At 47.4% G+C, this 27,259-nt stretch overlaps 8 protein-coding genes across 8 annotated transcripts; 6 read left to right on the forward strand and 2 right to left on the reverse strand.

The window, feature by feature from the left end:
* Positions 1-925: 925 nt before the first annotated feature.
* Positions 926-1,888, forward strand: KVR01_009786 (uncharacterized protein; the record flags this gene model as incomplete). Its single annotated transcript, XM_044783385.1, has 1 exon — positions 926-1,888. The coding sequence occupies one exon, from the start codon at positions 926-928 to the stop codon at positions 1,886-1,888; it is 963 nt and encodes a 320-aa protein (XP_044641034.1).
* Positions 1,889-3,038: 1,150 nt separating this feature from the next.
* On the reverse strand, positions 3,039-4,118 carry KVR01_010092 (uncharacterized protein; the record flags this gene model as incomplete). The annotated part of the gene is made up of 1 exon (XM_044793942.1): positions 3,039-4,118. The coding sequence occupies one exon, from the start codon at positions 4,116-4,118 to the stop codon at positions 3,039-3,041; it is 1,080 nt and encodes a 359-aa protein (XP_044641340.1).
* A 1,085-nt stretch (positions 4,119-5,203) lies between these two features.
* KVR01_009679 (uncharacterized protein) lies at positions 5,204-7,424 on the forward strand. Its single transcript, XM_044792431.1, has one exon. The coding sequence runs from the start codon at positions 5,263-5,265 to the stop codon at positions 7,375-7,377; it is 2,115 nt and encodes a 704-aa protein (XP_044640927.1). The 5' UTR covers positions 5,204-5,262; the 3' UTR covers positions 7,378-7,424.
* Positions 7,425-10,601: 3,177 nt separating this feature from the next.
* On the forward strand, positions 10,602-11,522 carry KVR01_010102 (uncharacterized protein; the record flags this gene model as incomplete). Its single annotated transcript, XM_044785176.1, has 2 exons — positions 10,602-10,699; positions 10,801-11,522. The coding sequence occupies exons 1-2, from the start codon at positions 10,651-10,653 to the stop codon at positions 11,520-11,522; spliced, it is 771 nt and encodes a 256-aa protein (XP_044641350.1). The 5' UTR covers positions 10,602-10,650.
* Positions 11,523-13,021: 1,499 nt separating this feature from the next.
* On the forward strand, positions 13,022-14,606 carry KVR01_010012 (uncharacterized protein; the record flags this gene model as incomplete). The annotated part of the gene is made up of 3 exons (XM_044784624.1): positions 13,022-13,124; positions 13,197-13,939; positions 14,034-14,606. The coding sequence occupies 3 exons, from the start codon at positions 13,022-13,024 to the stop codon at positions 14,604-14,606; spliced, it is 1,419 nt and encodes a 472-aa protein (XP_044641260.1).
* A 1,246-nt stretch (positions 14,607-15,852) lies between these two features.
* KVR01_009755 (uncharacterized protein) lies at positions 15,853-18,253 on the forward strand. The gene is made up of 4 exons (XM_044787271.1): positions 15,853-15,973; positions 16,114-16,454; positions 16,523-16,640; positions 16,698-18,253. Exons 2-4 carry the CDS (start codon positions 16,251-16,253, stop codon positions 17,426-17,428), a joined length of 1,053 nt encoding a protein of 350 aa, XP_044641003.1. The 5' UTR covers positions 15,853-15,973; positions 16,114-16,250; the 3' UTR covers positions 17,429-18,253.
* A 1,110-nt stretch (positions 18,254-19,363) lies between these two features.
* KVR01_010106 (uncharacterized protein) lies at positions 19,364-20,944 on the reverse strand (the record flags this gene model as incomplete). Its single annotated transcript, XM_044781662.1, has 3 exons — positions 19,364-20,363; positions 20,428-20,876; positions 20,918-20,944. 3 exons carry the CDS (start codon positions 20,942-20,944, stop codon positions 19,364-19,366), a joined length of 1,476 nt encoding a protein of 491 aa, XP_044641354.1.
* A 2,453-nt stretch (positions 20,945-23,397) lies between these two features.
* KVR01_009839 (uncharacterized protein) lies at positions 23,398-27,259 on the forward strand. Its single transcript, XM_044786494.1, has 4 exons — positions 23,398-25,763; positions 25,820-25,966; positions 26,067-26,822; positions 26,888-27,259. Exons 1-4 carry the CDS (start codon positions 24,792-24,794, stop codon positions 26,921-26,923), a joined length of 1,911 nt encoding a protein of 636 aa, XP_044641087.1. The 5' UTR covers positions 23,398-24,791; the 3' UTR covers positions 26,924-27,259.

Raw genomic sequence — 27,259 nt, forward strand, 5'->3', positions numbered from 1 at the left:
AAATCCCTCCAGCAGACCAAACAGCCCGCATTCCCAATTCGAGGATTTGTTTCCGGTCAAGGATTCAGGGGATACTGGGCAGCCTGGGCTGGCGATGGCGTCTTGCCCACGACCCCCACCCAGCCCCTGAGCGGTAAGTGCGGCGCGACAAGAGCTGCAGCCTCAAGGTGACATCGCGAGCAGCCGGCCTGCCTGTGGCTGCTCTGCTGCTCAGGGCCTGAGGGCTCGGGCAACTGTGAAGTCTCGTCGAAATGAAACAACGCCCAAGGTCGGCCCAAAGGTCAGAAAGCGTCTGGCTGTAGGCTGGAGCCGCCCCCAGGAACCCCTGGGCCCATGTGCTGCAAGTTTGGGGGGACTGGGGCCGTCTTGCCGTTAAACGAATAAGCGATAGGTGGAAACAGCCCTGTCAGCGCGTGCGACTCCATCAAGAGCCTCAACCTTGTCGGTAACCTTGTTGCCAAGACGGCCGAGCCTGGTCCTGCTCATCTTGTTTACACCATATCGGTAATTTTCTGGGGCCTCGCCCTGGACCCACGATTGCAGCGCCCCCATCCCCTTTCCATGGCCCAGCGTTTGCAACGGAGAGGCGGCGAGGCGGCAAGGCAGTCGAGGCCCATGACACAACCCCAGAGCGCCCAGGGGGGGCATGGCAGTCGGGGGTCCCGTCGTCCGCGATCATCATAAGAAGGGCACGTCGTCGGCCGAGAGAGGACTGACTTTTTTGCTTTCTCTCCAGACTCTCTCGTCATCAACTCACCACATTCATTCTTTCGAAGACACTCCTTCGGGCTTCATTCTTTCGCTCGTCGCTGTATTGACTGCAGTAGATTCATTCACTCCGCCAGCCGGTTATTCATCTCACATCACACCACTGCACATCGATTTGTTTAGGTCCCTTCAGTCCAACAGAAACCCAACCTTCAAAATGCCTGCCAAGTCCCCTCTCGCTCTTGTCCTGGCCGCTGGCGCCAGCCTCGTCTCCGCTCACGGATACGTCTCCTCCTGGGAGATCGGTGGTGTCACCTACAAGGGTTTCGACGAGCAGTGGGCCAACGGCAACGGCCAGGCCACTGGTGACAAGTTCATCGCCTGGAGCACCACCGCCTCTGACAACGGCTTCGTTGCCCCCGATGCCTACGCCGACCCCGACATCATCTGCCACCGTGATGCCACCAACGCGGCCCTGAACAACGCCACTGTTGCCGCTGGTCAGACCATTAAGGCCATCTGGAACACCTGGCCCGACTCTCACCACGGCCCCGTGATTGACTACCTTGCCCCCGCCGACGACCCCACCTCCGTTGACAAGACTACTCTGTCTTTCGTCAAGATCCAGGAGGCTGGTGTCATCTCCGGCTCCAACCCCGGCAAGTGGGCTTCTGACGAGATCCTGGCCAACAACCTGGCCTGGGAGATCACCATCCCCGAGGGTACCCCCGCCGGCAACTACGTTCTCCGTCACGAGATCATTGCCCTGCACTCGGCCAACCAGGCCAACGGTGCCCAGAACTACCCCCAGTGTGTGAACATCCAGGTCACTGGTGGCAGCGGCTCCTTCCCCGCCGGTACCGCCGGTACTGCCCTGTACCAGGCCGAGGACGAGGGTATCCACTTCAACATCTACCAGGACTTCGCCTCCTACCCCATCCCCGGTCCCGCTCTGGGCTTCAGCTCTTCCGGTGCCGCCCAGGGCTCCGGCTCCTCCGCTCCCGCTCCGGCTCCCGCTCCCGCTTCCAGCGCCGCCGCTACTCCCACTGCGGCTGCTACCCCCGTCGCCCCGGCCCCGGAGGCTGCTGAGACCACCACCTCTGCCAGCTCTGCTGCCGCCCCCGCCGCCACCAAGGCCGCTTGCAAGAAGCGCCGCCACGCCCGTGACATCCAGGCTTAAATTGCCTCCATGTCTTCAGCTGCTGCTTCCCCTTGGGAAGTAGTGCGAGGCTCGCTTGTGGCCACCTTTTCTCACCATAGAGGAGTGATGGAGTGATACCAGGGATTTATCTAGACCATGCTTTCCGCCGTCTTTTCTGACTGGGCCTTTTACAATTCTTGTATAATATTTCTTAGGCGTTGCTCTACAGCATGAGGATACCGGTACTTGACATCATCCTCGGGCTTGGTCTCAGGATAGTATCTTGAGTGTTTGGACCTCCAGTTGTAGAGCAGTCAATCGTCTTGTATTCATAGTGTGATGGAGAGTCAATACAATGAGTACGTCTCAAAACAAAACAACTTGTGTCTCGCTCTGCCGTAAGTCGTGTGAGTGTCTGATCTCGTCTTGGTCAGCTCCCTTGCTTTGTTTCCGCCTGTCACCGATAAATTGGAACGAATCCTTCCACTGAACCCGAGCGGTTGGTCATCAAAAATAGTGTGTGCGACCAACCTTAGAAAATGCAAGTGCAGATATGTCGTGTTGGCCTACGCGTCTGCAAGGTTGTGCCTTTGATATGCCGCCCAGTATATGTCAAGATGAGATTGTTTCCAACGTGCGGCTCGACCAGGTAGATTGTTGGTTGCACAGACCACAGTTGATATGCACTGCACCCTTGCGCTTCACACTCAACCTATCACGTTGGCGTCATCTTATCACTATCATGAAGAGGGAAAACCCTTGTCAAAACCAACCTCATGTTCGAAGGCCTGGTAAGTAGGGGGGGTTCCAAGAGCCCGGTCGGAAGTCAGGGCCGTCATCCTCTCAAATGCGGGCGCCGAGGTGGGCCTTTGTCATGCGTACCTGGGCGTACATGTGATTTCTGTCTGAATAAAGCTTAGCACCGGCGGCTGTATATTCGGTCAAACAAACCACCCTTGATGTTTTGAAACAGGCACGATTTTGTCAGGTCAGGGATGTCAACCGCATCGATTTTCTCTTGGTAAATGGGTATTCTTCGGTGTCGAGTCCTTGCATTGCCGGCATACATACAGGATTTTGATGTTACTTGAATCTATTGCTCGGTCCGAAGGCGTCATGGCCTGCTGATTTTCGATCGAATCAGTATAGCATTGAATCCATCATGATCGCAAATCTCTCGACCGTCTCGTCAGCTTTTTTCGGTCATAAGCAAAAGCTCTTCAAGAAGATGCTTCCATAGTTTGGCCACGGTATGCGAGCCGTGCCCTCTCGTTTCCTCGGTGATGGGCAACACAACAACCTTGCCGACTCCCTTCTTGAGACCACTCCTCGTTTCCCTTTCCAGAATTCCCAGCTCAGGCGGGTTGATCTGATCATCGGCCGTGTTCACCGCAATCAGCGGCGCCGTGATCGTGTGCAAGTCAAGTCGAGGGTCGTAATCGAATGAAGCATCCAGCGCAAAGAGCAGGTCATTTGCATCCGTCGACTCGAGCCCGTTCTGAATTTTGCCCTCCAAGAACGAGTCTGCCGCGTCCCTCGTGGGCGCCTCCGCTTGATACTGAAGCGGGCTCGACGACATGAGCGTGAGGATATCCAATGCGGTGGTCAATCCCGCCCGCGGCTGCTGGTCAAGAGCATAGTCCCCTTCGTTCCACCCGGGGTCAGCCCTGATGGCATCCATGGCCATCTTACGCCACATGCGATTCCGACCGGAGATCTGCACCGGTAATGACGCGAGCGGCATCAGCGCGTCCATGAAGCCCGGGTGCGCCTCGCCCCACAGCCAGCTTTGCATCCCACCCATCGAGGTGCCCATCACCAGCCGCAGGTGCCCGACCCCTAGGTGCTCCGTCAGCAGGCGGTGGTCGGCCCGGACCATGTCCCCGTAGCGATACCGTGGGAAACGGCCCCTCAGGCCGCTGGTGCTGGGCTTGCTTGACCGGCCGTGGCCGATGCCGTCGCGGAGGATGATAAAGTACCTCTGTGCGTCCAGCAGTTGGCCGGGATTGAAGAGCTGCCCAGCGAACTGTGCGTTGAGGAACTGGTCGCCGGAGCCGCCGGTTCCGTGCATGATGAGCACGGCGTTGGTGGCCTTCCCATCTTCCGAGGTCCTCAAGGTGCCGAGGGTTTGGTAATGTAGCCGCAGCTCCGGGAGCGTTTCGCCATTGTTAAAAGTAAAATTTCCAAGAACGCACTCTCCGCGTGTTGCTGGCGGCCAGAGTCCGCTGGCTGGGGCCTCACGGTCCTGGACTGAGAACGCCTCTGCCATTTCTTGCCTCCCGCTGGACAGTTTTGTGGCGCGTGGCAGAATGCCACGGACTACTGTGTAGATGAAAGACGTAGGTGATATGGAGGTTCGGGCTCACCTTCCCAGATAGGCGTAGTCTACACACATGGGTAGGTATCAAGCGGACAACTGCCGGCTACCACATGCCAGTCGCATTCATCAACCTTGTCAGGAACGTCCACCTGCAAAATCCCATACAAACATTGTAAGAGTTGCCTTCAATCATCTTCCGTTATCACTTCTTACTGCCTCTATTTTCCTCCTAAATCCTGAGCCCCATTTCCATATTTCGCTCCATGTCGGGCTCTCATTCTTATGGACTACAACCTTATGAGGCCGAGCCAATGCCACTGCCCAAGACGCTGGTTTACAGATGATTCCAGTCTGGGCTGAATTGGAGCTTCCAGTATGCAATGGTTATGTTGAGCACAACCTGAAAGGAACGTGGGACCACAAGCCGGTGGACATGAAACGCTTTCCGAATGTCAAGCCAACATCCCTGCGGGGCTTCTTTGAGGCTCATCCCGAGCTATAGCGAGGAGTATCCCGAGAACAGAGGGCCTGTTAGGCAATGACACGAGGCCGACCATCTACTTGAGCTGAGAATATTTCCATTCGTCTCGAACATACAGATCGCTCATTGATAAGCAGTCATAACCTGATCGCAAGGCCCAAGACTGCATTGCAGTATCAAATTAAGGAATCTTCTGCTGGGGTGGTGCTCTTTGTGGTATTAATTAAAGGTCCATTTGTTCCCGATATTGTGGTGAATCTTGCCTCTCAAGGAGCATAATTTGATGACAAGGCAGGGACTTTATAACACGCAGCACATTTCCAAGGCTTAGATGCATGTCTTCTTGCGGCTCAGCCCGAACTCGTTTTCTCGTGCGGAAGATGCCGTCCTAGTTATTTTCAGCTGTGTCTGGACCCTCTCCAAACCCTTGGGAAGTTGGGATTGGTTTGTGAGACTTACGTGAGAGTGGCTGCATGGCCATCGAAAGGCTGGTCTCAAAAGCACCCTTGCAACTTTAGCGCTCACTTCTACCTAGGTACAGAGCCGGTCGTGCAGCTTTCAAGGTTGTCACAGCAGTTTCACTCATCACAAATCGCGCGGGAACAACTGACGATGCGGCTTCTAAATGCGCACACATTCGAGTTTGAGGAGTTCCTTGGACAAGTAGGCAATGGTATACCGCCTTACACGATACTCTCCCACACCTGGGGCACGGATGAGGTGACTTTCAAGGACCACACTGAGAGGGGACGGGACAGCACCCACAAGAAGGGTTACGACAAAATCCGTGGCTGTTGCCGCCTGGCAGTGGCTGAGGGTTTTCAATACGTCTGGATCGACACTTGCTGCATAGACAAGTCCTCCAGTGCCGAGCTATCTGAAGCTATCAACTCTATGTTCCGGTGGTACCGCGATGCTGCTATTTGCTACGCCTATCTGGGAGATGTGAGCGGCTCCGAGGACCAGTCTGAATTCGGTGACGGCGATAATCAACCCGATGTCGGTTCGTCTTTCGCCCGCAGCCGCTGGTTCACGCGCGGCTGGACGCTGCAGGAACTCCTCGCGCCTTCCGAGGTCGTATTTCTCGCAGCAGACTGGTCAGAGATTGGTACCAAGAAATCGTTGCGGGGTGCCGTCTCGCACATCACTGGTATCAGTGAGAAAGTACTCCACGAGTGTCTCTGGGACGAATACAGTGTTGCGCAAAAGATGTCTTGGGCAGCTTCTCGACAAACCACGCGGTTGGAGGACGAGGCCTACTGCCTCATGGGCTTGTTCGATGTCAATATGCCTCTGCTGTACGGTGAAGGGCGCAAAGCGTTTTCACGCCTACAACAGGCTATCATGCAAAGGACCGAGGACCATTCCATATTTGCATGGTCGTTCCCCGATGACGAGCATTCGCACACCTTGATGTCCGGCATGATGGCTCCTTCACCACAATATTTCAAGAATTCCTCACAGATCGAGGTCCTGAATGGAAGCCAAGACTATCAGGGTCCATTTGAGGTAGTCAATCAGCTCCTGAGGCTAAGGCTGCGACCGTTGGATGATATCCAGGGAATAATGATACAGACATACGACTCGAATCCGCGCCTGCATAGCGTGGTTGAAGTTCAACAAGGCAGCAAACGACCGCAGGTGACTCCACAAGATACAAGGATGTCTACGCCCCCAGCACGAGATCATCCTCCATTGGTGCAAGGAGCAGACCGAATCCCGAGCTTCTCTGGGCTATCCTTCGAGGATGGCCAAATCATTGAGATCAACGTCGACGGAATCAGTCCTCATTGCTCTACGGATGACGATCGTGATGGTGACTCTCAAGCTGGGGATGAGACCGTGAATCTGACGCCACTTGGTCAGCCCGCTTGGCGATGGTACATCTATGAGACAGTTGCCATCTTGCCTCTCAGATGCCGAGTGGGTCAAAGTGAGCTGGGAATCTTGCTGTCTAAAGGCCCGGCGCATAATATGGGTACTGTGGTGAATCTACGGCTTCACAATCCATCTATCGTCGTGATAGACAAAATCAGGGGAAAGCTGGAGGCTGCTGCTGTGCAAACGATGTATGCTGCCGTCTCAGAGTCCCCAGGGGTTAGATTGCACGATGCATTGATTGACCTCTCCTGGCCTGAGATACGTTACCATTCCTTAAAGATGGCGGGATATCGTGCTGTGACAGAGGCAGGCCCGGCCTGGGTAGTGGAGCCAGAAAAGGACCTGGTCAGGTCTTTACACCCACAAGCTATCGCGCACGGACAAGCTGATTACTTATATGCGCCTGTCGTTTTATTCTATCACCAATCCGGCAAAGACTCATCCTATCCGACAATATTCCTGAGGCTTATGGTTGACAGGGGCAACGACTTGAATAAACTGCCCAACGCACCAAAAACGGAATCTCTTATAATGTGTGATTTGGGTATCTATAACCCCGCAAGCGCACGATCGACAGCGTCAATGGTGGAGGACTTTCGTATCTATAGCGCCAATCTCCTGCAGCAGAGAGCGATAGAGGTCGCATCCGGGCATAATGGCCACTCAGTTGCTGTTAGACTCAGGCAGGGGCATGGGATTTTCTTTGTGAGCGTGTCTTTTCAGAAGGCACATCACGGGAGATTTCAAGCACCAGAAGATATCTCTGACACCCCTGAGATCAGGATTCTTAAGACTCAGCTGTTTTCGAAGCTAAGATCCGCTCGCGGTTCGTTTATCGAGCTATAGATGCTATGCTATACTCAATTTACGAGTTATGATACATCATGAAATAGTCTGTAATTGCCTTGCTTTTATCCTGTCATTGAGTGATGCGGGCTGTGGATTTGCTAATGATGATGTAAAGCTGCTACACAGAAGGGCCAGCAGACCGACAGTAGACGTGTTCAGACATGGCGAACGATCTTTTCTCTCTACCTGGATATAAGGCAGCGTGGCGACTTCTACCTGCAAGGGAAAACCACTGTGAGGAGCGAAAGAGGACTCGGGAGGTGTGATAACACACCATGCTTATGCAAGCTACAGCTTCGACCACACTGCATTCTTCCCCTCTACTATCTATCTACCTACTAGTAGGTATTTCTCTAAGAGAGCGGATATTCACACCTATAAAAACAGATAGTACACCCGTTATTAAAATAAGTATATAGTTTCACTTTTATTCTATATATATTTAAGGATATATATAGTATCTTTAAGTTAACGACCCACTCCACACACCACCCCCTTCCCGCACACGCATTTCCTACTAAAAAGCCCGATTTTAGGCCCTCTCTAATTTATTCTAAAAAAATACTATATATTAGAAATAATATTTATTAAATTCTATTTTTTATTTTAAAAAATAGTAAAAATTGAAATAATTCTAGCCTAGTTCTAATATAGTTAAATAACTATAAATAGATTTTTTTTACTTTTTATATACTATATTAATATTATAATTTTATAGTTAATTAGTAATAAATTTAATTACTTTACTTTATTAAAAAGAATATTTAATATTAATTAGTATTTATAAAAAGAGTTTTTATTCTTAGAATTTTTCTTTAATTAATTATTAAAGATTTAAAATAAGTAGAGTAAATATAGTAGAGAAAAAAGTTATATATATTATTAAAACTAAAATAATTAATTAAAGAAAGATTTTAAAAATAAAAACTCTTTTTATAAATATTAATTAATATTTAATACTTTTTTTAATAAAATAAATTAATTAAATTTATTACTAATTAACCTTAAAATTATAATATTAATATAGTATATAAAAAGTAGAAACAATTTATTTATAGTTATTTAACTATATTAGAATTAGGTTAGAATTATTAAAATTTTATTACTATATAGAATAAAAAAGAGGAATTTAATATATATTTTATTCTTCTTATAATATTTTAATAGAATTAAATAAAAGAGGTGAAAAATCACGGTTTTTAATAGGAAATACGTGTGCGGGAAGGGGGTGGTGCGTGAAGTGGGTCGTTAACTTATATGTGGTTTCGCTTCTATTCCGTATACGTTCGAGGACATACATAGCGCCTTCATACGGTGCGTTAACTTATATAATAGTAAGTATTTAAAATTTAATATTTAAAAAGAATATAATATAAATAATAATAATTATAATATAATAGACATTTATAATTTTAACTTTATAATATATAAATAAATTTATAATATATAAATAAAGTTAAAAAGTATAATTTTAATAATAATATTAATATTATAAAGAAGTTATATAATAAAATTAAGTTTTTAAAAATAATTATTATATAAATAAATTATATTAAAAGAAATTTAATTAAAATTATCCTTTTAAATATATATATATATTAATAAAACTTTTATTAAATAAATTTATAAAATTTAATATTATAACTTTTATTTAAATATATAACTATTAATTTTAAAAGAAATTAAAAATAAAGAAATAATTTATAATATATTACTTTTAAGATTTTTATAATAAAGTATTAAAACTTTTAAAAGAGTTTTAAAAGTAATTTATAAAAGAATAAAAGAAAAGTATAATAAATTTATTCTCTTTTAAGTTTATATTTTTATTATTAATAATTATTAACTTTTAATAATATAGAAAAATATAATAAAAATAAAAAAGATTTAAAGTTTCTTTATAAAAGGATTATATAAATATATATAAAGTTATTAAAAACTTTATATATTAGTTTTAAATTATTAAAGAAAAATAAATAGTTAAATTAGAAGATAATTATATAATATGAAAGAAAAATATAAGATAGTTAAAGTTTTAAAATAAATATATATTTTAATTACTAACTTAATTTAAATAAATAATATATATTAAATATATATTAAATATATATTAAATATATATTAAATATATATTAAATATATATTAAATATACTTTAAATTTCTATCTTATAATAATATAAAATCTAATTTTATAATAATTATTATAAAATTAATATTTAATAAAGTTTAATAAATTTTAAATTTTATAAAAGCTATATATTAAAACTTTTTAACTTTAATTAAACTTTTTTAAATCTAAAAATAATATTTTAATATATTATATATTTTATAACTTTATTAAAAATTAATTTATAATTTAATATAGTTTTACTTCTATTTTATATACATTTAAAGATATATATAATACTTTTATAATAATAAATACTTAAAATTTAACGTTTAAAAGAATATAATATTAATAATAATAATTATAATATAATAAGTGTTTATAGTTTTAACTTTATAATATATAAATAAAGTTAAAAGGTATTATTTATAATTTAATAAAATATTAATAAAAATATAAAGATAATTTCTTTTAACTTTAACTTTATATTATATAATATTTATAAAATAATATTAAAATAAAAGAATATATTAATAATTATATATTAATAGATAACTTTTTAAAAAATTTAAAAAGGGTATAAGTAAGTGTACTATCCGTTTTTATAAGTATGAATATCCGTTCTCTTCTCTAATATATACTTAGCTATTAAACTCTTCACTTACACAAGTAAGAATTCATACTATATAAGAATTTCAGGCCTCCTATTAACGAGCGTACCGATTCAGCGATAAGTGGTTTTAGTCTCCTACAAATTGAAATTCTATTGTTTAGAAACTATTTCCTAATCTAGCGGTCCTAATAGGCTCTAGGAGGCCTTAGGCGGGAAATATAACGGTATAGGTTAATAAGTGCTAAATTCCAAGTTAAACATAACTTAAAATTATTTTAATATAAAGGGACTACATGCCTTTAGAATGTATACCTGGGTATACATTAAGAACGAAACTACTTATGCAGGCCGCGTTGCACTCGAGATGATTGCTCCAATCATCACTGTGTTGGACATGCAGTCAGCATTCTCGGACTCGGTAGAATAGAAGAGGTATATGAAGTTGACGAGACCCCGCACTCTTGCTGCGGCGAAAATAATCTTGTTGTGAGATCTTTCGGGCCATGTTGAAGTCGTGAGACCTACGATTACCAATTCGATCCGCGCACTATGGCTAGACCGAATGTTGCTGCGGAGTATAACTCCCAAGCTTCAGATTGTACGTACAAATGTGCCCTGCCAAAACTTCCCTTTTCAATCCTAAGGATGTATGCTGTTACTTGAACCTCACTGATAGTAGAAATTGATTCTATGACGCAGATGAGACCTTCACCATCACCACGCCGATCGGGCGGTTAGAGACCGAGCTTTATCTCACCGCACTCAGCGACCCAAATGGACTAAGCATCCTTGACCTCGGAGGTGGGACCGGTCTTCGAGCTCGCGAGGCAGTTGAGCGTGGCGCTAGCTTGGTGGATGTGGTGGACATCTCTGCTGAGATGCTCCATGTCGGTAAGGAGGAGGCGGTGAAGCTTGGGGTTGGCGACCGTATCCGGTGGTTCGAGGCCGACGTGTCTCAGTCGCTGAGCCACCTGGATCTGAAGGAGTCGTATGATATCGTGCAGGCAAACTGGGTTTTGGACCATGCCGGGACTGTCGAGGTCCTGGACAGAATGCTCACTACTGCCACGGCATACCTAAAGCCTGGTGGCCGGTTCATCTGCGTCCATATCGTCAACCCAAGGAGCCGCAACCTGAAAACTAAAAAGTATGGCGTTTCTTACACAGACCTGGAGGAGATCCCTGGGGGGCTCAAGTACTACGTGAATTTATGGGGAACGGAGCCACCGGTCAAATTCGGAGGGTCATCACTTGAGGTTCTATATTCCGGGTCTCTGTCCATGTACGAGAAGTATGGGCTGGTTGATGCTGATGTTATCCCTGTTGAGATGACGCAAATTGTGAAGGGGGACCTGGAGTTCTGGAAAGAATGCGTCGAGGAGCCCATCATTGAATTTGTGACGGCTCGGAAGCCAAACTAGGGAGTAGGTTGAGAAGTAATTACTTGCACTGCGAGCTTCTTGATAGCTTGCATGATGTTCAAGTTGCTTTTTTATGGAGGTCCTTAGGATGTTACTTTGCCTTAAAGCTTTTTGTCTGTTGGTGGTGATGGGCAAAGTTTTGGGTAGGATTTCTTCACAAGATTCATTCCAAATGTTATATAGAGACCATCTTGGGGAATTGGTATTCTGCCCCTAAGGTAGCCTCGAATATGACTGATTCGCTATCTATTAGCCTTTAGGCTACTTGTGTCGACAATTCTAGTCCATAGCGCCGTTAGGAGTAATGCTTCCTAGCCTTATCTTTACGGCACGAGGCTAAGGCAACATGCCTAGGTACCTGGTCTTCCTACATTATTGTTGGTATTACGTTGTCTTGTAAAAGTTAGGTCTTTAGGCGTTTATTACTATATGAAGGGACTTGGACCATATGTCTTCGGGATGTACATGGGTTAAGAGTGAAACTAGGTACTTACTTCGACTATTCACGCCTATGAGAGTAAAGAACACAGATGATAAACACCTGGCCAGAGCAAAAGCCATGGGAATGAAGGATTTAGGCTTAAATTCGAGCAAATTCGACCCTCGAATCAGTTCACAGACTGATGGTTCGAGGGGATTTGGGGCCACGTCGAGCAAGTGCTGAGAAGAGTGTGGCTTGCTACTCAGGCACTATCAGCCGGAGTAAGACACTTGCATCACTACCCTAAGACGGGCAGAACATATGGGAACGTGGCAAGATAATACGAGAGAGGATCCATCCGTGCCATTGTCTCACTCATGCAATGCCCCTTTACTGTGTAGCCTGGCGATCACGGTCCAACCAAGGGAGGTTCCCGGCTAAGATTAGGGACTGCATGACAGCTGGCCAGGCTGGCCCAAAATTGCTAGTTGGAGATAAAGCAGCAGCTACCCTAGGCTAGGTACCTTGGCTGACATCGGCCATTTTGAGGTCTCGGCCAGTTCGATCAATTGATGCCTCACACGGACATCGGTATGTTTGCGTGTCTCGTCCCACGTCCCACCGTGTGCTGTACCCACGCTGGAATTATGGCCCACTCAGTATCCCTTTCGCGACATGGCAGCGTGTCAGCGGTGGAAGGGCAGACTTGAAGCGTCTGCCCAGTTAAAGGTGATATACAAGACCTGGGCTCGATGCCAGCCCTCGTGGCAACCGTGCGCTCTGCCTTCTGAGGTTTAGGTACCTAGGTACCTATGTACTTAAGCTTCTACCAAGTACCTGACATGAACCTGTCCGAAGTACTGGTGTGCCCGGCTTTCCCTTCACGCGTGCCATCCATCCCGGGTTTTCTCGCCGACAACATCGAGCAGAATTGTGTCCTGGGCGCCTGGTCATCCCCAATTGCACGGCCCAGCTGCTGAAATGCGACCTCAGCGCCAGAACCACCTCGTGTGATCGCGCCTGGACCACCCTCTCGCCCTCCCTTCGCTTCGCGTCGCGACGCGCCGCAGGATTCGTCATGATATCGAACAGACTTTTCACCGTCTTCTGCTTTGCCATCATCTCTGCGGTCGTCCTCCTCCTCACAGCTCAGCATGTTGACCAGTGGGAAAGTACCGGCAGTCACTACTACAGCGGTGATTCGAGCCCATATTTTGTTGTCAACGCAAATGGAACCGCCCCATCGCCGCCAGTAGCCATACCAACCAACAGCCAACACCAAGCGCCTGTCAACCACGGACTGCAGTCGTTGCGCCCTGATCATGACCCTATCTGCGACGGTTTTCCAGACACCTCTGGCATCCTTCTGGTCATGAAGACCGGTGCTTCCGAGGCCTTCGAGAAGCTTCCCACCCACCTGATCACCATCCTCCGGTGCCTTCCCGACTTTCTCCTCTTCTCCGACCTCGACCAGAACATCGCCGGGTACCATGTCCATGACAGCCTTGAGACGGTTCTCAATACTGCCAAGGACGACAACCACGAGTTTGACCTCTATCGCCAACAGAAGGATTGTGTTATCGACCAAGAGATGTGCGCCAAGAATTTTGACGGTCTCCAAGGCGCGGGCTGGAATCTTGACAAGTACAAGAATATCCACATAGCCGAGAAATCCCACAGGCTACGACCTGGATACGACTGGTATTTCTTTGTTGATGCCGACACATACGTCTCCTGGCCCAATATGGTCCAGATTCTTCGAAAGCTTGACCCCAAAGTGCCTTGGTACCTAGGCAGTCCGACTATGATAGGAGGTCACCTCTTCGGCCACGGCGGTAGTGGCTATGCAGTCTCGAGTGCAGCGATGATCGAGTTCGCAGGACAGCACCCCGGGATCGCGAATAAGTACGACGAGCGGGTGAAGGACGTCTGCTGTGGAGACTACATGTTTGCGACTTCTCTCAAAGAAACCATCGGCCTCGAGTTGAAAAGCCTTGTACGTGGCGAGCGCTCTGTCGCTGCTTGATCACAGTGGACTGTGATCCCATGCCGTCTTATAGACCGCTTCTGACTGACTTTCTTCCGAGCAGTGGCCGATGACCAATGGCGACAAACCATCCATGTTTCCTTACGGGGACGGACACTGGTGTCAAGCCGTTGGAACGATGCATCATATGAGCAGCGAGGAGGTCTCTCAATTTTGGGCGTTCGAACGCAAGCGATTCGCTCAGACACAAAAGCCATTGCTCTTCAAGGAGATCTACCACGAGTACTTTGAGCCGAAGCTCATTCCCATGCGCCAGGACTGGGACAACTACTCTGACGGTTGGTATTACTTGGATCAGGGTTCAAAAGACCATGACTGGGAGGACTGGCGAATCCAAAGATCGACCAATGAAGACAGAAAGTCCGAGCTACAAAAGCTGGCCCATCTCAGTGCTGAGGACTGCGCCAGGGCCTGTGATGAGCACGTCGAGTGCTTCCAATGGTCGTACAAGAACGAATGCTGCGCCATGAAAAAGACCTTCCAGCTTGGAAGGCCCATCAAAAGGCCCAAGGAAGACAAAGAGCGCATGACCAGTGGCTGGCCCGTCACCAAGATCGACCGATGGATTGAGAAGCAAGGAGAGTGTAAGCAGGTGCACTGGCCCACAGTGTATTAAATTTAGTTAGTTAGTTTAGTAATTACCGTAACTAATACTAACTCTAATACTAGTACAGTTAGTGAAAGATTAGTTAGTACCTTTTAATTCCTAATTAAAATTAGTTTAGTATTTAATACTTATTAATTAATTAAATTTAATATTATAATAATAATTTTATTAACTTTTAAAAAGTAATATTATTTATTTATTTATTTATTTATTTATTTATTTATTTATTTATTTATTTATTTATTTATTTATTTATTTATTTATTTATTTATTTTTATTTATTTATTTATTTATTTATTTTTATTTATTTATTTATTTATTTATTTATTTATTTATTTATTTATTTATTTATTTATTTATTTATTTATTTATTTATTTATTTATTTATTTATTTATTTATTTATTTATTTATTTATTTATTTATTTATTTATTTATTTATTTATTTATTTATTTATTTATTATTTATTTATTTATTTATTTATTTATTTATTTATTTATTTATTTATTTATTTATTTATTTATTTATTTATTTATTTATTTATTTTTATTTATTTATTTATTTATTTATTTATTTATTTATTTATTTATTTATTTATTTATTTATTTATTTATTATTTATTTATTTATTTATTTATTTATTTATTTATTTATTTATTTATTTATTTATTTATTTATTTATTTATTTATTTATTTATTTATTTATTTATTTATTTATTTATTTATTTATTTATTTATTTATTTATTTATTTATTATTTATTTATTTATTTATTTATTTATTTATTTATTTATTTATTTATTTATTTATTTATTTATTTATTTATTTATTTATTTATTTATTTATTTATTTATTTATTTATTTATTTATTTATTTATTCATTTATTTATTTATTTATTTATTTATTTAAAATAAATAATTTTAAATTTTATTAAAGTTATTAATAAAAGTTAATTATTATTTAATAGTTATAAAACTAATATTAAAAGCTTAAACTAAAGTTAGTATTACTAGATTTAATACTTTAGTTACTAAAATACTAGCAGTCTTTTTTAATACACTGCTGACCTAAGGTCGAGCCTCGAGGCCCTCTTGTGAAATTCAATTGAGACCAGGCCCGTCGCAGAAGGGACCCAAGTTCCCGAGTGGGCGTTGTCGTACCGTGGCCTTGGCGGCTCTACGCCGAGGTCCCAAGCATACAGAGGCACACCCCCTGTAAAATTATTTGGACCATAAATTTCTTCACCGTACTCACCACGGAGCATCGACCAGGGATAGCTTCTTCAGGTTGTTGGTACTAGTTTGATATATAGTTCCAAAGAACCAATTCTCTCATGCAGTGAGTGCATGTTGACCATGGTAACATTGACGCTTTCAAGGTTTGTTGTGCCATCTTCCCCGGTGAGCATGGAGGCTTACAGTACAATTCCCGGGGCTGGACATGCCGGGCCGTCGCAAAAGATCGATCACGTCACCGGCCCCGCAGACAAAATGAAACTGATGGGTATCGACTTCACAGAATACGCTGCCCCCCATGATATATTTTAGCACGCGTCCTGAAAAAAATCACATGCACCTTTGGACATATTATCGAGTCCTCAAACCAAGTTTCGCAGCCAGAGGGACAGCGGTGCTGTGGGTTCCACAGGTTCCCCAATGCGCAGTTCTCTAAGGTCTGGGAAGATGTCTCGTCTATCTCTGTTGCCTTTGGTAGCTTCTTGTGCCGCTGCTACTGGGTATGATTGGCAAGAGAGTATTCGGGGTCTGAATGGCGCACAGCGCCCTCTTCGTGACTATGAAAGCATTTCGGCCCACAAGTTGCCCACTCTGAAGCTTAATGATGGCTACGAAATCCCTACGGTATGTTGCTGGAAACCTGTTCTGGGAGATCTTTGCAGTCAAGAATTGACCAAACCTAACTAAACCAGATCGCATACGGGCTAGGCACCAAGAATTACAAGAGAGGCGATGATTTCGACCAGGACATTGTGGATGTGACATTAAAGGCGCTATCGGCCGGCTTCACGCACCTGGACGGAGCTGAGTGCAAGTTTCATCGAACCGGCCCTCAACGTAATCGAATAGACTAACAAAACGACATAGCGTACAACAACGAGGAAGAGCTCGGTGCTGCGATCAAGTCGTCCGCCATCGCCCGCGAGAAGCTCTTCGTGACCACCAAGGCCACCGTCAAGGTCGACAAGCCGATCGAAGAGAACTTCTCAGCATCACTCAAGAAGCTGGGGCTGGACTACGTCGATTTGTACCTGATCCATTCGCCCTTCTTCGCGGGCGGCGACGCTAAGGTTCTCCAGGCCAAGTGGGCTGAGGTGGAGGCGATCAGGGCCTCAGGCCGGGCTAGGTCGATAGGCGTGTCCAACTACATCCAGGAGGACCTCGACGCGGTGCTGGAGACGGCAAAGGTCAAGCCGGCCATCAACCAGATCGAGTTCCACCCATACCTGCAGCACATCACTGACAGCGGCAAGACGAAGCTGCTCGACTACCACCGTGAAAAGGGCATCGCCGTTAGCGGGTACGCTGGCCTCACAGCCATCACGAAAGCGGCGCCAGGCCCCGTCGATGGCGCGTATGCCAGACTGGCGAAGAAGTACAACGTCACCGAGGGAGATGTTGCCCTTCGGTGGACGCTGGACCAGGGCGTCGTGGCCATCACGACGAGCTCCCGGGAGGAGAGGCTGAGGGAATACGTGGGCAAGCTGCCTTCCTTCAAGCTTACACCCGAGGAGGTCAAGGAAATCTCGGACTTAGGACTGAAGAAGCATTTCCGGGGCTTCTGGAGGGACCAGTATGATGAAGAGGACTGGAGGTAACTTGGAGGGAGACGTCATGAGACGTAGTGGGACACATGGGAATGCCTCTGCCTAAGTAACTGTCTCGCGCATCAAACTTGGTTATTTGTTGTTTTAAGGTGTGAGGTTGTTGAAGATGGTTGAAGAGTGAGGGTAGCTGCTTGGATACATATGTAACAAAAAATGTACTCAGGAACGATTTCTCCATATTCACTGTTACAATTATACAGCCAGACTCTTAAGTGGTTTCGCTTCTATTTCGCGTACGTCCGAGAGGACATACATGCCAGACTTTTAAAACTTAAAGTACCGTCGCAGTGCACGTTGACTGTCTATTATAAGATGGAGTGGGCCTGGCAACTATAACACCTGTGGATTCAAACTTGGGGAGGGTGTGCTGTATAGTAGCAGCCCGCAGAAGAGCGATGGCACCTTTTAAGGTAACGTCCGGAGCCCTCAAGCGCTCTTATCATGCGAGTACTCTTCACTGCCACCTTTCGCACCTGGCAATCCTAGAAGCCTACATAAGGCTGTGTCCCAGGAGGTTCTTCTGGACACTATTTATAGTTCCTCATTATGAGGGAGTATTACAGAAGGCTGTCTTTTAGGGTCATTTGTTATGCGATCTATTTTTATATGTTCTTGGACGTACCTAGGTATGCGGAACAGAAGCCAGGCCAGGTAGTTATTTAGTACTCTTCAGCTTCAACGGAGGACGAAATAGCTGTAGCTAGAGAGAAGTATCTTTTCAAGTGGCAGGTATGTAGCTTGCCCACGGAAACGGTCATAGGTCCGTACATGTATGTATATGTATCCATGCAAATCGTCACAAACTCGGCAGTCTGCCCTATGACATTTGCTGGACCGACCACGTGGTTGCTAAGAATACATCGGGGCGCGTCTGTGATACCGAGGTACTTGTTTGGTGCTAAGTGGTCTGTGCAGCCGGGCCGGGCCATGCCCGGCCCAAAAATAGTCTGCCCGCACCAATGGGATTGGCCACAGCAGACGTCATCAGTTCCGACTATAGAACAACACCATATCTATCCCCCGATGAGTTTGCCTGCAGCACACACACTACATCGGATTGAACAGTCCAAAAAAGGTTTGCAGTGCATGCAGGGCCAGCAGACTACGTCATGGGGTCGGTTGGGAGGTCTGTGCGCTGAGCACAGCCACACACTAGCCAAGCCCCGCCTGCAACACCACCACGAGCAAAATATTTGTCCTCGGTGAGACTCGAACTCACGACCTTTGGATTGGGGTTTTCCTCAGTAATCTGAAGAATCATACGATGTATGAGACCAACGCTCTAACCAACTGAGCCACGAAGACTTGTTTTAGCTTGAATCGAGTGAAAACAAGTCACAGAATGAGCTGGGAAAGTTGAGAAGTGATTCCGCTCTTACCCCTCAGAGACAGGTTCCAGGTCGGGACTGGAGTGATTCTATGGTATCCTATGACTGATGTGACTGAGAAGATACCTCACACCGGGTTTCTACTAGTGGATAGGCTTACAGCAGTTTTAGTTGTCCTAGAAGTAGCCTCGGAAGCTGTTGAGAGGAGTGATTGGGCACCTGGGTCCTCGAGTCCCTGGTGTCTCCCCATGGGATTCGCCAAGGATCCCGGCAACAAGGTTCACGAATGATGATGAGATGAGGCGGAGTCCAGAAGTGGGAGGGATATAGACATCAAGCGATATAAACAACAAGGTATATAGACATCAATGTAGATAGACATCAATACATATAGACATCAAGATAGATAGTACAGTCTAAATAGCCAGAAACCAAAGACGCGGCTGGATTCCCAGAGCCTGATGATGCTCCACCAGGACCAGTATTGTTACAGACATCAACCTCCGCGCAAGATACACCAGAACCGGTCTGACATGACTGATCTTACAAACACAGGCAATGAGCTGTCCTCGGCCCATTTGAGACTTAGGCTGGCGGCTCAGCTTTTCTGCACACCCTCTTGGTCATCGCTTGGTCCGTCGGGGGATGTACGGTACATCGAATATGTCGATCTGGGGGGCCTTGGCGGTCGAGGCTGAGCCGGTAGTCCAAAGGAGCCCTGAAGCGGTCGCCTGGATATACTCGACGAGGACCGGAACGCCGCCGCCACAGACTGCCGTCGACTGACCCTATCCGCCGGCCGCGGCGGCAATTTGCCCTCGCTCACCATATCCTCCGCCACCCCCACCAGCGATGCAGCATCCGGGGCAGATGGATAGAAGACAGCGAAGACGGGCTCCGTACCCGTCTGCATAAACGATGAGGTATACGAAGGCTTGAGGATCTGGTGGTGCAAACCGGTCCCCTCAATCTTGTCTCGGATCTCGCCGCGGGACAGCACCACAGCCTTCTCCGTGTCGCCGGACTTGTTGGCTGAGTAGTCACCGGGTTGTGATGATCCGTTGGGGACGTGGAAGAGAAGATCTATTCGTGCGAATGCGTACAATGCGACGACAATGATCTCAAATGAGAACTGAGTGATGTAGAAGATGGTCTTGCTGTACAGCACGTCGCCACTGTCTTTGGGACGCGGGTTGAAGGTGCCATACGTCCGCACCGTAGCGCCTGTGGCTAACAGCGCAGCGCCAAGCATGGCCAGCGATGTCTTGACCCGGAGGCTTCCGCTTCCGAATTTCTCTGGCTTTGGTCCTGGAATTGCACATGATATGAAGATTGTCAGGAAGGGGAACGTGACAAGCCAGATGTTCCATGAAGAGCCAGATTTCAAGAGGGCTACGGCAGTGTCGGCGCGATCCGGGTTGTCCGTGGAAAGAAAGAACACGCTGATCGATACGATCTGCAGTATGATGACTGGTGGAACGGAAATTGCAAGGATTGTTGTGCCCAGGCTGAAGGGTTTCGACCAGCCGACGACGGGATGCATCGAGCGAACAATGCGCTGGGCGAAAAATATGTTGACTATAAATATAACGGCGGCTCTGTCAAATGCAGAATTAGTAAACAATATCTCAAAAGAATTCGACGGTGACAGTCTGGGCTTACCCTCCGTTGAAGAAAATCTGAGCCGCCAATATCACACCCCGGAGCTGACTGAAAACCCATGCGATCCGGAAAATACATGTGACTGATCGAATCATACAAAAGTCAAACATTAGGTCGGACAGCAAGAACTTGTGCCCTCGTTTCGCATTGGCCCTGTAGATAGATATGTGCGTGAATGCCCCCAGGAGAAAGAGCATTAGGAACACAATCGTGATGGGCAAGTCCAAGTTCTTGCTTGGCGGGTTGCCACCCAGTAGATCGCCGGTTGCTGGGTCTATCTTCATTCCCATATCTGGACCTTGGACCGCTGCGACAGTAGGAGCCCTGTTCGGGGCCTGATTGGCACTGGGACTTTCCATCTGGGCCGCTGCGGATGGTGTGCCGACCTGCGCTGAGTTCTTGTCACCCGACCCCGGGCCTGACTCCCCTTGTCCTTTCGCGGGGGTCATCTCTCCCCCGGACGCGGGATTCTCAGCCTCTGCAGGTGGACCAGCCGCTTGCATTGTTGTGTTGCCATTGTTGGACTCGGCTGGGCCGATTTGAGGTGGAGGGGTGGAGGGAAGGGCGGGAGCCGGTGTTGGTTGTGGTTGTGGTGGTGGTGGTGGTGGTGGTGGTGATAAGGACGGCGAAGTATTAGGAATTACAACAGATGTTGCTTCGACGCGCACTGAAGTCGTGACCAGGGCTTTCGCTGTTGTTGCTGTGACCGTTACTGTCTTGTTGTCGTCGTCGTCGTCGTCATCATCGCCACGGACACCTTTTTCTGCGACCAGGACGCATACTGTGGCTATTATGCGGTATAAATTTACCAGCCTCATGGTAAAGAACCAAATCCTAACGTCGATCAATGTGACATGGGCTGAGAAATTCTGCAGAGAAATCCCGAGCCGGGAGGCGGTAGATATCAAGAAAATAAGAATGTTATCAACTCTCGCAACTTCGGAGCTGCCACAATGTTCGGCGTGTATTGTAGATCATAACATGCAATCAGGCAAGATGAGAGGGCTATATGTCCACGTTCTCGGATCCGTATGGGTGTCCTGAGGTCATCCCAACTCGATTCGGGGCAGGTATGCTGTGTTTTGCGCATGCTTTCCTGCATGCGGTATCTTACCTATGTAGGACACCGTAGGCAAGACTACCAACACGAGTTTGCATGCGATGGACGGACACGCACAAGGCTGAGACGGTGCTTCCGGAACCCAGCTGCCAAGAAAGGCAGTCTTTGGCTCACTCCCACCATCCAAAATTCTCGGCGGCTGTCAACTAGTCCAGCCCCACGATAGATTAGACGGGCATATGGCCCAGTCGGGAAGGATCCTGTACGAGACGAGGAATTTTCCAGCACATTCCAGTTGTTATGGGCTGTGAAGATCAGACGGAACATGGAGTGACCGCATTCCTGTTTCAATTGGCGGTGAGGGTGGTGGAGGAGTCCGAACGGGTTGTCCAGTCCTCTCCAAGGTGCTCAAGTGAGCCGCGCCCGGAGGACGCTGCAGACTTATTACGCTATTAAAGAGGGACCGTCCAGTATAACCCATCTCGTCCGTTCAACCTGCTCTACATTTATTATACGAATTGTGCATGTGACGTTATCATCGCAACAATCCTCCAGGACTGTGAAAGAATCCGCGAGTCCGTCCACGCCACCTGACCGAACATGAGCATACCTACCGGGGGGAGGGGGGGTCCCTGATATGGGCGTGTAATTATGTCAAAATTTAACATTTAAACAAAATCTAGACATTACAACTAAATACTAGTAAAAGGCTAACAAAATACTGTCACAGATAAAATCTGTCAAGGGGTTGATTATATGTCAGATTTTGACATCATGTCAACGCATATCAAGAATCCCTAGAATCTGTAAATCCGCCGGTATTGAATTTTATAAGTCAGCCTAGCAAATTAGAATTCGTATTTCCGTATTTCCATAGCTTCTGATAGGTCATATATAGTCAAGCCGAATAATAGCCGATAGATAGTTGGGTTGGGGACGAGTTGAAAAAAGAAAAAAAAAACTTGATTCCAGCGGGAATCGAACCCCCTTTTTTGCCCGCATGTCAGGCCCCTGACAGCATGTCAGGGCTTGACAGCATATCAAACTGAAAAGCGTCATACGATTTACACAGGACGAAATAATTTCAGTACTATAAAATGCTTACAAAAGCCTTTTAATAGTATGTAGGTATTATGTTTTGCTTATGTCAGAAAACCCCCCTCCCCCTGGTAGGTACAGGACCACAACAGACCGGCCCATGATGAAGTGGTCGGTGTTCCTTGCTCATACACATAATCGTTATACCCAGAGCATGGGCTACATTGATGCAGTGATCCATCGCTATCTATTTTAGTCTCCACTCTGCTCCCGCGCCGGGTGACGTTTTATCTTGCACCTCCCCACCCCCGGGGCTATGCGACGACGGAGTTGGGTGGTCGGACCCTATCAAGGCCGCCGGATTTGGCTCTTTCAGTCCAAGTCCGATCGTAACGCATTTGCATACAGAGTCGATTCGGGCCACATCATACAAATATCACATAGCTCTTGTGTCAGAACTAAGTGATGGTGCTGCTTAGAGGTTTGGTTCAAACCTTATCGATTTCGCGGGCCTGTGAACGACTGTCGAGGCTCGACTCAGTGCTCGAATTGTTGAACTGCCTACCTAGGTAGTTAATACCACTGCATCGCTTGCGTTCAGCAGTATTACCAGAACTTTTGAACCGCTCCCGCAGGCCGTATGCAAGCTATAGGAAAAAATGTTTCGCTCGGTTGCTGGCCATGCTTACCTAGGGGCTGCTCCCTCTACGTAAGTAAAACCCACCGAATCGCATGAAAAACTGCGCGAAACAGCCTAGTCCCGGCGAGTATTACAGACCCGGGGGCAATGATTAGCGCAAGGTCGTCTGTCGGCCGGCCGGCCGGCCGGCTCTCGCCTCAAATGGCCCCTCGCAAAACCTTCCCCCTTTTCGGTTGTCCATCGCGAGGAGGCCGCTCCACACAAGACTCTGGCTTTACTACACGAACACGCCGTGAGACGGCAATCACTGCAACTGCACCTGCCCATTTTCATGTATCTTTCTTACATGCAACATGACGCCGCTCAAGTACACATGTGCTTTGACGCTGGGCATAACTGCACGTGGTTCGCGCCTGGCATCACGTCAAGACGTGACAACCGGCTGTCAAGATGCGATCTCTGATCTTGCCGATGCAATTTCCATGAACGTCATCCTTTCTTGCCTTCCAGAACCTCGCAAGGCGGCTTTGAGCACGGCAGAGGCGCGCGGGATTGGCCGATTTCAATATCAGTCGGATTCTGGCCCTCTTCGTCGCCCGCGGGAAACGGACGGACAATGGCTAACCTGTTGAAGCCCGAGCTTGCGGGTGCGTGAGGCCATATGTTCATCATCATCATCGTCAGACTTGCAGACAGTGGCAAAGCGTCTGTTGGAAAGACCTCGGCCTACTGGTGAAGGCTCGGAAGAGGCTCGGAAGACGCCTCGTTGCGCGCCTCGTACTTCACGATTCAACATGTTGCAGCTGTTCCGCCGCCTCCTGATGGAAGCTAACCCTGCAACGGCTACGACTGAGAATTGTGCATCAAGAGCGGGTAAGGGAACAATGATCGGCGCAACCTTTATTCTGAGTGCTCAGGGACCCCGTCCGTGTTGGGCCGCGCTTAGACATGCCAGCCGACTTATTGACAGGTCTCCAAGTCATCAATGCTGGGCCTTTAGCCGCAGGTTGCAACTGCCATACCTTGTCGTGTTTCTAGGGTGGATTTCCAACGGCTAGAAACGACGCGGACGAATCACAGGCAAAAGTGCGTGCACGCAAGAGAGCACATGCGGCGGAGGGATCTCTGAGACTGTTTCAACCGATGTTGGGGTTACAACTTTCCCACCACCCGAACCACCGGCACCCTGGAACCCAAAGCGCATCGGCCAGAGCGAGCGCAGGGCGGAGGGAGCTGGGGAGCGCTTTGCTTGGCGGGCCTGTCACGAACAACACCATGACCTACTGCTCTCGTCTTCTCCTCTCGTCATTCACGCGCTTTATTACCACAACGCCCCGAAGACCATCAGCCGCTACAAGCTCTCTGGAAGTTTCATGCGTTCTAGCTCGGCGCCCTAAATTTAGCCTGACACGTTGGCACCGTCACCCAGCGCCTTCTTGGCCTCGAGATAGACAGCTAGACAGCTAGGAGCCGAGGATACTCGAAGAGGGTAGAAACCAAGCTTGCGGAGGTTCCGAGAATCTAGTCTCGACCGACTCGTGATTGCAGCTCTGCCGATATATCCTATCTGCCTGGCCTACAGCTGTTGCGACATCTGTCGTTCTCTCTTTCCCACCATCGGCCACAATGGTGAACACCGGACATCCGAGCAGGGCCTGCAAGCTTTGCCGGGCCCGCAGAATCAAGTGCGATGAGACAAAGCCACACTGCATCAAGTGCAGGAAATCCAAGCGGCAGTGCCCTGGGTACAGAGACCCATTCGAGATCAACTTGCGCGACGAGACTCAGTCGACCATCCGGAAGGCAAAGGCTGCAGCGGCTCAGAGGAGGACAACCCGACATGATGACAGAGAGACGTCGTCAGATGAGTCTCCGACCAAGTCAACACACTCTGCGAGTGGCAGTTTGGAACGGGGCAGAGGATCGCCGCACGCCTCCGATGGCTCATGGGAAACGCTCACCCAGTCTGCATGGTCGTCGCCGTCCTCCCAGGTGGCCAGCTTAAACAGGTCTTCCAGGTCACCGACTTTCAGTAACGGCTTCGGTGTGTTTGACTTCTCATACCCGTCACCGAACCAAGATAATTCATTCGACTTCAACTCAGCATGGTCCCTACCGGCAGCAGGCTACTCGATTCCAATCAAGAGGGTCGCCGAGGCGCTCGGGTCCTGGGACTTCAGCCGCTCCTTCGACGGCACCACCTGGGGATGCAGCGACAGCTTCAACAACGGCGGCCAGGGTGGCTCAGGTGTAGCTCCGGTCTATACGGGCTTGCAGACACCACTCGACGAGCAGGCCACTTGTTTCTTCCTGTCAAACTTTGTCTTGACACTCTCAACCGGCCAGAACCCCGGCCTATTCAGCTTCGTTCTCAAGATACTGCAAGCACCTGGTATTAAGGATACACCTTTCCCGATGGCTTTTACCGCCGTGTCACTGGCGGCATTGGCCGGAAGACCCAATTCGAGACACCTGCTTCCCAAGTCTCAAATATACTATAGTACAGCTCTGGTGCAGCTCAAAGAAGTACTGCAAGACAAGAAGCGCGCCACAGATGATGCAACTCTGGCCACGACAATTCTTTTGTCCTTCTACGAGGTGGATATACCTTTATTCATCAAGACCATGGTAAAATGTGTTCTGACAGTATTTAGGGATTGGCGAGTGACAATGAGAGTATGGCCGGCTGGTCGAACCACCTGGACGGCGCAAAAGCCCTCATCCGCCTCCGTGGAAAGGATGTGATAAAGGAGTCAACTCCTGAAGGCCTTGAGATGTTTCAACTCGTGCGATCAATGTCGGTATGTGATAGAGAACCACCGCTCGGCTCTTTGTGGCCACGGAACTCATGGTCTGCATCAACAAGCGCATATTACACGGGGCTAATCTCGTTACTACTAGATTCGACAAAATATGTTCGGCTTCGTCGCCAACCCTTCAGTTAGTGATGTAGAGTGGTGGGGCCAACATGTTGTCTCCGACAAATCCGGTCACATTGCCCTCGTCCTCAACATGAAGACAACGCTCATCCGCGCGGAAGCCGACGCGCTACTCACGTCCGGCCCCAAGACCGCAGGGAAGATCGACAAGGCCCTAGACCTCCTCCGACGGGCTCGCGAGATCGTGATTGAACTCGGCCGCTGGTTGGAAAACTGCCACCCAACCTGGCCAAAGTTTGTGTCCGGTTGGGCCAAGGAGATTTCCGACGACAGAATTGACAAGGCCGCCACTTTCCCAGGCCCGCTTTACACGTTCCCCAACGTCTGGGTCGCCGGGAAGCATCTGAACACCAACGCCTCGCGGATCTTGCTCGCGGGCATCATCGTACGGTGTGTGCGGTGGATATGCGCCCCGTCCGACCACACAAAGACCGACGACTACGCCGAGGCCATGCGCATCGGCTGCGAAGAGGTCACAAATGTCATCGCCAGCGTTCCATACTTTGTCACCTGGCAAGGTGACCGCACGACCACCCCGTATTTCCCTTGCGGTGCGCCAACCAGCCCAAAGGCATACAGTGGTGTGACGGCCTTGTACCCGCTGCTTTGTACCGGGTTGAGCGAATTTGTCACGCCGAGGCAGAAGAAGTGGCTTTGTGGCCGATTGATGGGCATGTCGGAAGCTATGGGTATCAAACAAGCCGAAGTCTTCTCCAAGGTGATTTTACACTTTAGTTCTTCTCGTAAAATTCTCGAGGGTTAACTTGCTAACACCTAGTACAGTTCATCTCCAACCAGGGCCCTCCAGCGGCTGCTTAAATATGCTGTATCTCAGCTCTTTCCAAGCCTGCATTCATTTCAAGAAGTAGCGTGTTCAGGGACAAGCGGGTAAAAAAGGGCTGATATGAGTTTATCATGACATGATCGATGCAGGGCGTTATAAGATCACCACACAAGCCTTGACAGGGCACAGCTATGATTCAATTTCTATCTACACAGCTTTAGATCACCCCAGCGGGTCCTACTATTTACTAAATTAAATTATGACTGTTGAAAGGGCTTTTGTTTTCATCAAAAGGCTCATTGGATATCTGGATGTTGAAGGCGCTCCTCAGAGGTCGGATGAATTGGGCAAGACGAGAAAATGTACAGATT

The sequence above is a fragment of the Diaporthe batatas genome, assembly GCF_019321695.1.
Source record: "Diaporthe batatas strain CRI 302-4 chromosome Unknown Contig00012, whole genome shotgun sequence".
Lineage (NCBI taxonomy): Eukaryota > Fungi > Ascomycota > Sordariomycetes > Diaporthales > Diaporthaceae > Diaporthe > Diaporthe batatas.

Excerpts from the sequence above, each read along its gene's own strand:
- KVR01_009679 (XM_044792431.1), top strand. The coding sequence starts at position 5,263 with ATGCGGCTTCTAAATGCGCACACATTCGAGTTTGAGGAGTTCCTTGGA.
- KVR01_009755 (XM_044787271.1), top strand. The coding sequence starts at position 16,251 with ATGCGCAGTTCTCTAAGGTCTGGGAAGATGTCTCGTCTATCTCTGTTG. Across the intron at positions 16,455-16,522 it reads ATGGCTACGAAATCCCTACG|ATCGCATACGGGCTAGGCAC; the intron begins GTATGTTGCTGG and ends TAACTAAACCAG. Across the intron at positions 16,641-16,697 it reads GCACCTGGACGGAGCTGAGT|CGTACAACAACGAGGAAGAG; the intron begins GCAAGTTTCATC and ends AAAACGACATAG.
- KVR01_009839 (XM_044786494.1), top strand. The coding sequence starts at position 24,792 with ATGGTGAACACCGGACATCCGAGCAGGGCCTGCAAGCTTTGCCGGGCC. Across the intron at positions 25,764-25,819 it reads TTCTTTTGTCCTTCTACGAG|GGATTGGCGAGTGACAATGA; the intron begins GTGGATATACCT and ends GACAGTATTTAG. Across the intron at positions 26,823-26,887 it reads AAGCCGAAGTCTTCTCCAAG|TTCATCTCCAACCAGGGCCC; the intron begins GTGATTTTACAC and ends CACCTAGTACAG.